The sequence below is a fragment of the Schistosoma haematobium genome, chromosome ZW, assembly GCF_000699445.3.
Source record: "Schistosoma haematobium chromosome ZW, whole genome shotgun sequence".
In the NCBI taxonomy this organism is placed as follows: domain Eukaryota; kingdom Metazoa; phylum Platyhelminthes; class Trematoda; order Strigeidida; family Schistosomatidae; genus Schistosoma; species Schistosoma haematobium.
Window position 1 is genome coordinate 3579712 of NC_067195.1, and position 14659 is coordinate 3594370.

The 14659-nt window shown below is 36.4% G+C and overlaps 1 protein-coding gene across 1 annotated transcript; it reads left to right on the plus strand.

Annotated features, from left to right (window-relative positions):
- The first annotated feature begins 151 nt into the window (after positions 1 to 151).
- On the plus strand, positions 152 to 13317 carry MS3_00002604 (uncharacterized protein). Its single transcript, XM_051210204.1, has 7 exons — positions 152 to 2332; positions 2440 to 2657; positions 5181 to 5445; positions 5792 to 5956; positions 7225 to 7445; positions 11081 to 11641; positions 12441 to 13317. The coding sequence occupies exons 1-7, from the start codon at positions 2060 to 2062 to the stop codon at positions 12763 to 12765; spliced, it is 2028 nt and encodes a 675-aa protein (XP_051070173.1). The 5' UTR covers positions 152 to 2059; the 3' UTR covers positions 12766 to 13317.
- Positions 13318 to 14659: the final 1342 nt, after the last annotated feature.

The following is a 14659-nucleotide window of genomic DNA, read 5'->3' on the forward strand; positions in this document are numbered from 1 at the left end:
GGATTCATAAAAGTAGGTAATTCAAAGGTGGTAATATATAAAAGAAAGATTACAATAAGGATACAGTACAGGAAGAAAGAATTAGTCCATAGAAAGAAAGATATGAAGCGATTTTAATCTCTGAGTTTAAGGGAAGACAGAGTGTATACACCGACGCCATTGTGGTCGATTCTGAGCTATGTCAACAAGAGTCTCCAACCATTGGTTACGATAGTCACGCGGACCCCAACCAAGTGGTCTGCATCTACCAACATGGTTCAGACTAGAAGTTAGTGACTTTGTTGACTGATGCCACGTTTTGGTTTGGCCGCCCCTAACTTTCTTCCAACCATCCCGAACACCGATTAGCATTGCACGTCGTGGTAATCGGTGTTAGGGTATACATCACACGTGCGCAACCATCTCAGTCGATGAAGATTCATAACCTCATCAACTGACTTACCATCATTCCCTAATACCCTGCGTCGAACCTCACTATTACTTACCCGGTGATCCCAGCAGACGCCACACAAATAGTGTCTCAAAATCTGTTGTTCAGATGAGTTATTGCAAACAATCCGTAACTAAGAGTTTTATTCAATTATTCAACTTGAGTGTATTGAAATCCAAGGAATAGGCAACGCGGATCTATTCATAGATTATAATTATAAGTTAGTGATAAATGACCTTAACCCCGTGATATATATATACATGTATTCTATCCACGCATAAATATTAACACTGCACAGTTATACATAAAAGTCTTGGGGAATATACTTTTTTTTCTTTATATACAACAATGTTAAAGATTAGTCAGCTAGTATAGCTTTTTCACACTTAGTTTAATATATCATCACCAATAAATTAAGAAATGTAGGAAATCTACTTTATAAAATTTATCAATCGTTCTCAATCATAAACTTTACTTATCAGCATAGTGTTATGGAGTTTGTTGTGTTTAAACTGATATCATGAATGTTAGACCACCATTGAAAACCTAGAACCACTGGATGACCGTTTCGTCTTAGTATGGGACTCCTGAGCAATCCTCATTCACTATCCCGCACTCGGAACTCGAACTCAAGACCGGTTTCACTCACGAGCGCTTAACCTTTAAACCACTGAGCCGACATTTGAAAGTGCTAATGTCTAGCTTCAACCAATCTATGACATTGCACAACCGTCCACCCTTGTCTTCAGTGAATAACTGCCTAACTAGGACTAAACGATTTTCCAGTGCTTCTGAGTTTCATTAGTAGTCTAAGATTGATCCATTCATGATATCAATTTAAACACTTTACCATTTATCACTCTCGAGATGGAATTCCTATGAGTTAAGAAATATTAATTTTATAAATCAGTCGTTTTAATTGAACATGGATGTTTTGTTTTCTTTTTTGTAATGATCATGTGATATAACTAGTTGAAGTAGTTGGTTAGTGAATGACGATGTACCAACTGTGAGAGAAAAAGAGCGAGATCTCAGCGTTTTTGTCAGCATCTTTTAACCAGTTGAGAATACTTGATACTATATGGAGTTTTAAAACCAGAAATTAACCGTATTTGTAAAGCTAAGATTTTAAAGAAAGCATTAAATACGTTTAGTTACCATGGTATAACACTAATACGATCAAATGGTTTCTGTGTAATTTATGATAATAATTATTCACTTCACTGACAGTAAGTATACTGAATTCATGGTTTAAGGCATTAAGCTATTATAATGTGAACAGGTTTTGAATATTAGTCGTCTTGTTTAATGGTGTACACAATTCAATCATCCTAAAGGTGTAGTCTTTTCTTTAAAAAAATTTGTTACATCAGAATTTTGTATACCATGTCACTAGTACAAGTTATATGTATATTCGACTTTGAACTACACTGTAGTTGTTTGATGATGATGGCTAACAATATACGGTTGCCGAGGCTAAAGTAATTACGGTATGATGTTAAAACCAACTGCTTACTCATTGAAAGCCCATTTTTGCCTTATATAAATAGCATTCACATATATACCGGGTTTTTTGATATTGTCTCTTTTCAGTAAAATTTCTACACAAACTTATCGTGTAAACAGATTATGTCGTATACAACTGAGAACGATTCATCTGATCATCCGCATCCATGTGATGAGCATATATCACCTGGCGATGAGGATGATGGTGGCGATTCTAGTCTTACTTTACCTGCTGAAGCACAGTATGATCCAACTTTGACTGGAGCAGAATATTACCAAACAGGTGGTTATTGGCATGCTGGAACACAGATGATGGATTGTTTATTTCAAACTGATCGGATTGCAGATGTGGCTTTTGATCCTTTAGAAGAATTAATCTGGTGTGTGACACGTACAGTAAGTTAGTAGTTTTGATTCAAATATATGTAATCTGTTGGTCTGTCAACTAAGGCTTTTTTAATTCACCTAGAATTATTGTACATTTTTTGGTGAATACTTTTCAGGGTCAAATGAGTGCATTCTATTCAACTACCATGGAACGTTATATAACGCTTACTGTACCGTTGATTTCGGATGTGAATTCACTTGAAACTGTCACACCATATAATGGATTGAAGCAAGTCTTTCCTTCACCTCGTCCAATGGAACATTCTGTTTTTGTTTTGGCTAATAATGCTTTACATGCTTATACAAAAATGGGCAGACCATTAGCTTCTGTTGTGTAAGTTTAATTGGATTACAACCAGTATTTTGTTGAAATCTTGATTATATGAACCTGTATTTTTAGTCGCAGGATTGAATTGTATTTTTCCATCTTTGGTTTGTTTCCTTTTTATATTTTCTTTCTGTCTTCAAAAATACAGTAAGGCATCCATTAGTGCTTCACTGATAATCGAATTCATGATTTTCAAACTTGGCGCTTAAGACTTCCAGCACCAAACAATTTTTTCAAATTTGTTTTTCATAGACCAGAACAAATGTTCAACGTTTTGGTAATGTGGTCTGATCGACCAAAATCTTTACGAAAATCGAACTTAGTTTGGACTCTAACATGCAATAAATCTGCAGTGCTGTTAGTAATAAAAGGGACGTTGTCACTTCCCAGTTGTCCACACCGTGGAAGGATGCTTTTCTTTGAAGTACCTGGAAAGGAAATTATGTTAGGAGGAAGTGATCTTAACAACTTGGGATAGTGATCGCAAAGTCCAAGGGATAACTGTTCGGACCCGGTCACGATTATTTTGTAAACATTGTTATAGGTGTATTTGATGAGGTCTTGTCACCAGAGACAGAAATCTGTGGGGCAACGTGAGATGTGCTATTTTCAGAACTGACCTTCACTAATTCTCTCTGGTTGTTTGAAGACCGTGCATCTGCAGATATTGGTTACAGTGGGAAATAACAATTTGACCTTACAGTCGGAACATAAGTTTGATGCTCTTAGTCCACTTTCCAACCAACCTGATTGGGTATGATTAGGACCTCACGAAACAAATGTTTCAGTTATAATAGAGCTCGATTGGATCATCATGATGTGGAAGTTTATATTGGCTTGTACATATTAGTCATGTCAGTATGTAGATTTTTGAGATTTTAGTATCTCCACAGTCGAAATCACGAGTTCTAAGTTAGAATACTATTAAAAACCTGGAAACACTGGACGACTGTTTCGTCTTAGTATGGGACTCGAATATGAGACAGACCTCGGACAATGGATGAAGGGTTGGGCAAGATTGAAGTTAGACATTAACATCGTTGGATGCCGGCTCAGTGGCCTCGATGTTCGACGTTCGCACACAAGACCGAAGGTCTTGTGTTTGAGTCCCGTGTGCACGATCGTAAATGCGCACTGCTGAGGAGTCTCATACTAAGAAGAACCGGTTATCTAGTGCTTCTAGGTTTTCAAAGGTGTTCTAACTTAGATCGACTTGTGATTTCAATCATGAAAACATTGATCATATGTCTATACACAGATCAGAGCATTCATTCCTATAACAATTGTATAATATATATGATATTGTCGAGTTTTATATTGAGCAAAATAATCAGTGACAACTCATTGCTAGCACATATTTATTGTATTGATTGTATTTCTTATCATCAATGTCCAATGAGCTAGTATAAAAGAAACAGGTGAAATTTTGTTAAGATACAATTATGTTTTTAACTTTATTTATTTACCTTGTTAATACACATTATTGTTAGTACAGTTAAACTGATAACTATGGGAAGAAAATAGGTATCATTAAGATAGTTTCCTTTGATTATTTTGGTAAATAAACTTTAAGGATTTTGTCTCATTTTTACCTCTTTAGAAACTAACTATCAATCAATCGGTACAGGTTATCTCATGAAATCATCATAGAGAGGTGAAATTAACTCTGTTAATAAAAAACAAGAATCAAAATACTTTTAGGGTTAATGATATTAAGAAAGATTAGAAATATAGTTTAGAAAGAAGAAATAAGTTTATTAAAAGTATAGAATAATGTAGATACGAATGTAAAGAATGAATATTTCAAGGTATGTGCAACCGACTTTGTGCCATGACACAATAAGTTATCAATCATTGATGAAGATTATCGTGCAGACCGCTCAAATATTTAGTTTACATCTACGAACGTATTCATGCCACATCTTGATATTGACCGTTCAACAAGCTGTTGTAATCAGCGTTAAAGATTATTAGAAAAAGGTTTATAATCACTACTCTAACAATAAATAAGTTTAGTCAGTAGTTAAAATTGGTTAGACGAAATCAGAATCTATAATTAATTACTATTTCACAAATTAATAACAATTAGTTGACTCCTCTATAATTTGTGTTAGCCACATAATGATGGGACATTTTTTAAAATGTTTTATTCATCATTGTTTTCTCTATATTCCCATTTCAAATTCAGGGCAAATATCATCCATTGGTTCAGCATTTGTAGATCAATGCTGCGACTAGTTAGAGCTTTTAAACAAGTAACAGTGTGGGGTGGCATTGAATTATTATTGGATCAGCCGAAATCAAACGACTGCATTACTTATAAGGACTTCAATGTTTCCCCACCATCTGAATCGTGTGTTTAAAGCGAGTGGGAGATTAGTCAACTGTTTTTATGTGAGTGTATTTACTTACTGGGTTTTCATTGCTAAACACAATAATCAATATTTACTAACTGGATAAACTGATACATTATCACCCTGCAATAATTTATCCCTTACTCATGTTATTTATGAATAATTTCCTTTTCAGACATAAATTCATGCTAGAGTTAGAATGTTTAGCTGTAACTGGTCCTACTGGTACCTTGATGAGTGGGTCCGGTATTAGAGGAGCTGGTAATGGTTTGGGGAACTTTGCACGATTTTTCTTGGGTGGTCTTCAACCAACCCTACTAGAAGTAGATGCTGTAGAACGTTGGGGTGAAGTAATCAATACAATAGATGTTGGAATCGGTGGATCTGTAGTGCTTCGACCATTCAGTGGTGGTTTATGCGCTGGAAATACAAATGGAAAAGTAAGTTTCCCTTCATTATATATATATACTTACGTTTAATTCATTTCCTCATTAGCATCCAGACTGTATCATAAAAAAAATTATTTGATAAATAGTCTTTAAAAGTGTACCGGTGAATTCACCACACAATAACTGTCCGAGTTTCATATTTCCCCTTTTCTCAAACCTTTCCATCGAACTGTGACTTTAGGAGCGGAAATGGTTTAGTTGAATATATATTTCTTTCACAAGTTGACTACTGTAAACAATCTCAGTAGTATAGTCGTTACGATCCATTGAAATTTATGTCATTTTTTGTAACAAAACTTTTTATCGGACGCTTTTTTTTTCGGATTATACTCTTTAGGTTATGATAATCGATTCACGTACCAGTCATGGTATTGTACGTGAATTAGACGCGCATACTGGTGAAATCTCTGATATGACAGTTGATGCGAATAGTCATACATTAGTCACTTGTGGATGGTCACGTGTCGGTGATTCTGGATTACGTGTGGACCGCTTGTTGAGAGTATGATCTTCATTCTATTTAAATTTTGCATTTTAATTTGATTTTGTGCAAAATTGATTATTGCCCTAATGAATAACCATTAATTCTATTTCAAAGTGTTTCATTTAAGTTCTCCACTCACATAGATCAAGATTATCTCTTGGTATATATATCGTATGAAGCACATTTTGAGGAGACCAGGAATGACATTTCACTCTTCACATATAAAAGATAGGGTAAAATTAAAATCGAAGAAATATTATCAAGCTGAAAGCAATTTGTTTATAAATAAGATGCATTCGAGTGTAAGAATTCTACAAGTTGTTAATATTCCTTGCTCGTTAATGCTGTGGAAGAATATTTCTTGTTGAAAGACCTGTAAGATGAACAAAGAGTATTGAATGTACTATGTAGCTAGGAGTGTGGTTTCAAATCTCAGGATGTTGCTGCCACCTAAGATTAGTCGAGCATGAATTTTCCGTTGGAGTAGTTTCTGATGTATCAGATCTGTGTTTTTCAAAGATTATTGCCAGCATTATGAATTCAGAGCGACCATAGCTTGGTGTGTTATCTTACAGAGCCGACCTTTTCTAACCTCTCCTTTCATTTGGAGGTAGACAGCATTTTTATTTATTATACTTGTTGACCTACAAAATCCACTTGAATGAATGCTAAATTATTTAAAATTGTAACATACCATCAGTCCATAAAGTTTTTATCTTTTTATCCACATTGTTTGGGAGAATGAAGTATTTAAGACCCCACTAAACAGTCACAGTCAGTTTGTAAGGGTTATTTTCTCATTATTGATGCGAAAGACTGAAGTTGATCAAATTTTATTGGGATATGTACATCCTGAATGTATTGACTATATACAACCAATTAGTCACAGGTTTTCATTGTCAGTGGAGTCCAGACCACTCGTTTTTCATCTAATTACGTACTGAGTTCAATCCTCAAGGTGAACATTAACAGTACTGGGATGCAAGCGCATAAAGCTGATGTATCTTGAATAGAACAAGACGCGCGTTCAGATTTCCACTAACTACTATCCAACTTTAATAAAGTCGTAATCAATGATTTTTCATAACTTAAAATACTGTCCTCCAAAGTCAATGCAATTAGAAATTAATGCTTCTCATTCCTTAAATCGAATTAATGTTTGTAACGTCATGTGACTGACAGGTAGAAGTGGTTTGTCCTCTTCCTATCTTATTTTATTACTATTACTATGTATCTCTTTGTAGTTATTGATATCGTTGCGTTATATTGCACATATATGCATCTAGGTATATGATCTTCGATCGGGTCGTGCTCAAGTCCCACTCTCTACATCACTAGATCCATGTTTTGTTCGATTTATACCTGGTTGCAGTGATAGTTTATTGGCTACTTCACAAACTGGTGCTTTTCAAACTATACAATGGGGTAAAATTGCATTTTCTCCCAATGATTTAGGTCAGTTATGGTTAGGTTACGATCGACTAGTTGCCACAGATCTATCACAAAAGTAAGTTCCTATCATTTTTTCCATTTATGACCATATATATTCATAAAAGATGTTCATACAAAATTAAATAATGAAGTCATATTAGGACAAATTACGTAAGAATAAGAGATTAAAACTAAAGACTGAAAAAGCGTAACTATGTTGATGGCCAGCGCAAATAAAAGGTTTTACAAATGTTTTCTGTACACAAAGATAAGGTTTATTTGTGTATATTCCTATACTTACTTACTTACGCCTGTTACTCCTCGTGAAGGAGCATAGGCCGCTCACCAGCATTCGCCATCCAACCCTGTCGTGGGCAATCCTTTCCAGCTCCTTCCGGTTGTTATTCATCCTTTCCATATCTGCTTTTATTTCCCGACATAATGTGTTCTTTGGCCTTCCTGTTTTCCGCCTTCCTTCAGGATTCCAAGTTAGGGCTTGTCTCGTGATGCAGTTTGACAATTTGCGTAATGTATGTCCTATCGATTTCCATCGTCTTTTCCTAATTTCCTCTTCAGCTGGAAGCTGGTTTGTTCTCTCCCACAGTAGGCTGTTGCTGATGGTATCCGGCCAATGGATGTTGAGTATCTTGCGTAGACATTTATTTATAAATACTTGTACCTTCTTGATGGTGGTTGTAGTAGTTCTCCCAGTTTCAGCTCCGTACAGTAGAACTGCCTTGACGTTCGTATTGAAGATTCTCACTTGATATTGGTTGATAGACGGTTGTTTTGAGTTCCATATGTTCTTCAATTGTAGGAATGCTGTCCTTGCTTTTCTAATCCTCGCCTTTACGTCTGCATCTGAACCTCCTTGCTCATCGATTATGCTTCCCAGGTATGTGAAGGGTTGCTGTTCTCAGCTTTAAATTTGAGGACCTTGGTTTTCCCCTTGTGTATGCCGGGGACTACTGATGCAGAGGTTGCTGCTACACTGGCTGTCTTTATCTGCATTTGTTCCTGTGTATGTGATAGGAGGGCTAGATCATCTGCGAAGTCCAAATCGTCTAATTGATTCTGAGCTGTCCATTGCATTCTGTGCTTTCCCATAGATGTCGAGGTCTTCATAATCCAGTCGACCACCAGGAGAAAGAGGAAGGGAGAGAGTAAACAGCCTTGTCTGACTCCGGTCCTTACTTGGAATGCATCTGTCAGCTGTCCTCCATGCACGACCTTGCACTGTAGTCCATCATATGAGTTCCGGATAATATTGACAATCTTCTCAGGAACTCCGTAGTGTCGAAGAAGTTTCCATAACGTCCTCCTGTCTACACTGTTAAATGCCTTTTCATAATCAATTAAGTTGATGTACAGTGACGAGTTCCACTCAACTGATTGTTCGACGATGATCCGTAGTGTCGCAATTTGGTCTGTGCACGACCGGTCCTTACGAAATCCAGCTTGTTGATCTCGAAGTTGGGCGTCTACTGCATCTTTCATCCGGTTCAGCAACGCTCTGTTGAAGACTCTCCCTGGTATTGACAGCAGTGTGATGCCTCTGTAGTTTTCACATTTGCTCATGTCTCTTTTCTTTGGAATCTTGATGAGGTGTCCTTCTTTCCAGTCCATTGGCACTTGTTCCTCCTCCCAAATCTTTTTGAATAGAGGGTAAAGCATGCTTGTGGTTACTTCGACGTCTGATTTCAGTGCTTCAGCTGGTATGTTGTCGGGTACTGCTGCTTTCCCGTTCTTGATTTGTCTGACGGCCATTCTAATCTCTTCCGTCGTTGGTGGATTGACATCTATAGGAAGATCTGTGTGCGCTGCTTCGATGTCCGGTGGATTCATTGGAGCCGGCCTATTCAGGAGTTCCTCGAAGTATTCTACCCATCTGTTACGCTGTTGTTGAATTTCAGTGATTGGCTTGCCTTCTTTGGCTTTGACCGGCCTCTCTGGTTTACTGTATTTCCCTGCTAGTTTCTTCGTTGTATCGTGAAGCTGTTTCATATTTCCTTTTCTAGCAGCTTTTTCTGCCGTCGTTGCTAGTTCTTCCACGTATTTCTTCTTGTCGGCTCTAATGCTCTTCTTCACTTGTTTGTTTGCTTCTATGTATTCAGCTTGTGCTTGGACTTTCTCCGCTCGTGTTCGGCTGTTGTTAATTGCTGCCTTCTTGTTCTTCCTTTCTTTGATCTTGTCCAGTGTTTCTATAGAGATCCATTCCTTATGATGGTGTTTCTTTAGGCCCAGAACCTCTTGACACGTTGAAGTTAATGCTTCCTTGATGCCTTTCCAGTTGTTCTCCATAGTAGTTTCTTCTTCATTCAGTAGATCTTGTAAGGCTTGGAACCTGTTGTTGAGAGCTATCTTGAATTCATTGAGTTTGTCAGTATCTCGAAGGAAGGCTGTATTGAACCTTTGTAGTGCTGTTTGTCCACTTGTCCAGTTCTTTTTCAGCTTCAGTTTTAAATTGGCTACAACTAGGTGGTGATCTGAAGCTACGTCAGCACCTCTCCTGGTTCTCACATCTTCCATTGTCCTTCGGAATTTTTTGTTGATGCAAATATGATCGATTTGGTTCTCTGTAGTGTGGTCCGGTGAGATCCATGTAGCCTTGTGTATACGCTTGTGTGGAAATATTGTGCCTCCTATGACTAATTTGTTGAATGCACATAGATTTGCAAATCTTTCTCCATTTTCGTTTCTTTCTCCCACTCCATGTCGTCCCATGATATCTTCATATCCGGTGTTGTCTATTCCGACTTTGGCATTTAGATCTCCCATCAGAATAGTTAGGTCCTTTCTTGGGCATTTCTCAATGATTGACTGCAGCCGCTCGTAGAACTGATCTTTAATGTCGTCGTTGCTATCATTGGTGGGTGCATAACATTAGATAATATTCATTGTGATCCCCTCCTTCTTTGTTTTGATTGATGCTTTGATGATTCTGGATCCGTGAGATTCCCATCCTACAAGTGCATTTCGTGCTACTTTGGACAGCATAAGACCGACTCCCTGAGTGTGTGGAGCGTTTTCCTCTTCATGACCGGAGTATAGTAGCATCCCTCCCGTATTTAGCCTTTGGTGTCCAGCTTGGGTCCAATGGGTTTCTCTGATTCCCAGTACTGCCAAGTTGTATCTCCCCATTTCCGTTGCTATTTGACTGGTCTTACCGGTCTCCCACATTGTTCGGACTTTCCATGTACCTATAAAAATTTTTGCTCTGGTTGTTAGAAGGGGCATCGGCTTCGTGGCTTCCAGAGGAACTCGGCTTCCACCATGAAGCGTCATAATTCTTCTAAATCAAGACCTAACTCTCAGGGCAGAGTTTAAATGGTTTGAATTATTTTCTCTGGTAAGCGTTATTTTAGCGAGTTAGTTTTCTACGGGATGGGGACGCTAACCCCATGCCCAACCCTCCTTCTTTACCCGGGCTTGGGACCGGCAGTAACTCTAGAAGAGCTACAGGCGGAGTTGTATATTCCTATGGCTTATGCTAATATGTAAAGAGATGAATTACGAAAATAATAGGTGAGTGCAATGGAATCCTTCCGATATCTTTGAAGGCTAAATTGTTACCGATGTGGTGATTGATACTGACTAAATACGTCAAAACATAGAGCTTATTGTTTGATTTTCTCCTTTGGTCAACCATGAGAGACATTGTTCAGAAATACGTTGCATTTATTGTCATATTTCATTTTCCTTATTATTTAGTGGGAATTGTGTCGTTTTCGCCACTGAAGCTGGACAACTACACTTATATATTCATGATATAAATTTGTGCCAATTTAATACATCACCTTTACCTACCGAATTCGCTTCTCCATTCCCGGAAAGTTTATGGCCTACAAATACACTACAAACTACAATCCCAGTAAATTATTCATTAATGATTTTCGATGATCCTACTAGTACACTGTATGGAAGCAATTTAGCTGGAATTGGTAAAACAGCTGCTGAATCAGTTGGCTTACAAATGTTAGCTGCTTCTATACATCAACCGCCAGAAAGTTTATCCAGTCCAGATTTTCTAAATCTTGTTGAACGTCGTAAAGCCGAAGCAGCACGTGAAGCGGTTCTTACTGCTTATAAACCAATTGAATATGATGATTATCGTTTCTCATTAGCCAGTGTTCCTTTTGCCGCTTATCCACCACCAATATTCGATTCAACCAATAATCCAATTGAAGATGAATCAAGTTGTATATGGAAAGCTAAACTGGACACAATGTGTACATCGGATTGGCCAGAAGATTTGAATAAATCACAGCACAAGTAATTGCTCACATTTATGAAAACCGTCATTTCTTATTCATTTTCTCCCTACTGAAAACGCCCAAGATAAATTATGTTTATCTATGTGTATGTTTCTGTATTGAGGATGGTAAATTACGCAATGGTGATTCTTTGATTACACTAAAGATTTTCACTTTTATCTTAATTCCTTGTAAATGAGAAATTAAATCTTGACATTTTCACTTTGTTGTCATTTTAAGTTGAATAGGAATGTATACAGAGTGTAGGATTATGTTCTCAGTTTTTAATGTATTTTTTAGAAAAATGGTAAGCAGTTAGTAGGACATCTCTAGTAGTGGCTGTATACGCGTGGCCATGTGAGAGCATTTGAAGAGGGAGAGTTGACTCTCCTCTTCCTTTGCCGTACCAAGGCATTCGGGAGGTAATAATTTATGGTATAAATGTTAAAGATATATATCTATTTGACAAATACAAGAAAGATCAAGCTTGAATCGATTGATTTCTATAGCTATAACCGTGCACCAATTCCTGATTCAAATCTTTAATTCAATTCTTTTGTTTTTGGTAGTTCTGTGCAAAGGTTAGTGTGAATAATAGCTAATTATGTAGATCAAATTAGGTTTAGAGGTATTACAAACCTGGGATTTGTTGAAAACCGTGTCTTTTCCAGTACTAAGTAAGCTACCAATCGTCTTAATTCTCGAATAACTTTGTATTTTGTCCCACTTTATTCATCGATCCGATTTATCACATCTCTCGTTAACTTTTCTCTCATCTATGATCCATAATTTCTTACTTACCTGTCTTTTTTACACAGAGTAATGAATGAAGTTGATCCTGATCTTTTAAATAATGCCAATAGAAAACGAGCTGTACGTAAACCACCTCATTGGGGAACTGTATGGCATCCATATTCCACGGATGAAGTAACAATGAACTCATATACTACTCATAATAATATTGATGATAATAGCTTGGAAACTGGATGTTCTAGTCCATTGCAATTAGGTCGTTTCGAACATGTTGCAATGAAAGCAACAACAACAACAATCAACGCTACTATCCCCACTACCACCATCCCGGCAATTACATCATCCACATCGACGTCGGTCACTAATAACAAATTGCCTACATTAGCATAATCATATTATCGTCATTAATAAAATGCATTTCAGTTGTTTATTTCTGTTATTGTCATCGTCACTTGACTTTTTTTTTCTTCTATGTTAACAAATATTGCATTGAGAAGTTATTTACACCACTACATTTCTATTGATGCTTTGCTTCACCTTTGAGATATATATGTGTCAGTAACAACATAACGTACACTGTCTATTGACATCAAATCATCATGTACAATCAATTTTAGTTTAAAAATTATGTACAAATATTTAGATTGTTTTTTCCCTTCTACATTGTATGGTAGTATGGTTTTTCTTATTTCTCTGTATTGATTATACTTAGTTAACAATCGAGTTCTATTTCCTTTTGTTGCCTCGGTTATTATTTTTCTTTGCATTATATATATTAAATAGATAGGTTTTCTTTTTTTTTTTAGTTAAAACAAGCATAACTGTAGGGGGTTACTGTTTTTTAAAAAAAGTTTTTTTAAAAAAAACCCACTGTTCTCCCCCCCCCTCATATTTTAACTGTTATTTTTACGAACTGTTAATAAATGAATCAATGAAAACATGAATAGTTTTGTTATTCTATAATCTTTTATTTGAAAAATTTGTTACCAAGGCATTTCACTTTGATATGATACTTGTAAATCATGTAACAAATAGAGATAGGCAACATAAGAAAATAACTTATCGATCAATATAATTCGGTTCAAGTTCTCATTACATTACATTACATTACATTACATTAGAAGCGTAGAATAAATATTGGAGTATTTAGAAGTTGTAGTTTCAGTGGTATTTTCCGAATAAAATAATCTAGAAATCAAAGAATAAATGTATACAGACTATTGTCACCATTTTTCAGTCATGTCTTATTTTTGCAACCATTGTTTGCGGTTATCACGCGGATCACAACCGGCTAGTTTATACATACCAACGGTCAATGACTCCAAGAACTGATGCTGTATCTTATGTTAGCTTCCCATAGTTTTCTTCTAACTTATGATTATAACGGTCAAGGTCGCTCATTCAGACGCGTTCACTGCGTATACTTACTACCTGTCTCAACCACGTCAGTCGGTGAATGTTCATAGACCAATTAATCATTCTAACATAGTATCCTGCTTCCAACCATAAAATTACTCACTCGATGGTCGAAGTGTTATAAAGATACTTCTGATGAAGTTCTGGTAACCTATAAGTGCTTCCTACTTTTGAAGCCTACATTTCATGGTCATATGTCGAGTCAACAATGTTAAGCAGCGAAGTCCCAGTGAACACATACCTGAAATACTGGTTGGATGAAACGGATAGACATCACCTGAAAAAGTTCGATTTAAATAAAATTTAGCAATGATTATTTATTACTGAATTAATAATCTCAAATGGATAATCAGTAAATTAGATTTATCAGAATCATTTCACAAATGAGATAAAAATAATCTTGGTGTTCTAGTAATAGTATCCCAATACCAGACAATCGGTTTTAAGCGTGATTTAAGCCCTAACACTTCAGGCTGGTCTATTTCGTTTACTATCCTATTTACGTGTTCTATGCAGTATATGTTATATTGCTATATAGAGTTGAGTATCTTATATGAGACGAGGTTTGCCATTGATATTGTGGATGGTTCGGCATTACTTTGGCAAGTTTTTCTGACTGTTCATGTGCAAAATTTATTTGCCGATTAACCGATTTCATTTATAATGGTGGTTGATTTTCAATGTTCTCAAGGACTTTGTATAAGAAGTTTTTGGATCACATTATCCTTGATAACTGTTGAAAACGGATTAATATTTTTCAATGTGGCGTGCTTTGTGTTACTCATCTAATTGAGTACTATTCAATGATGTATAATATGTACACGTATATTAAGATTTTTGATTGACGATTTACACCTGCTCTTACTCG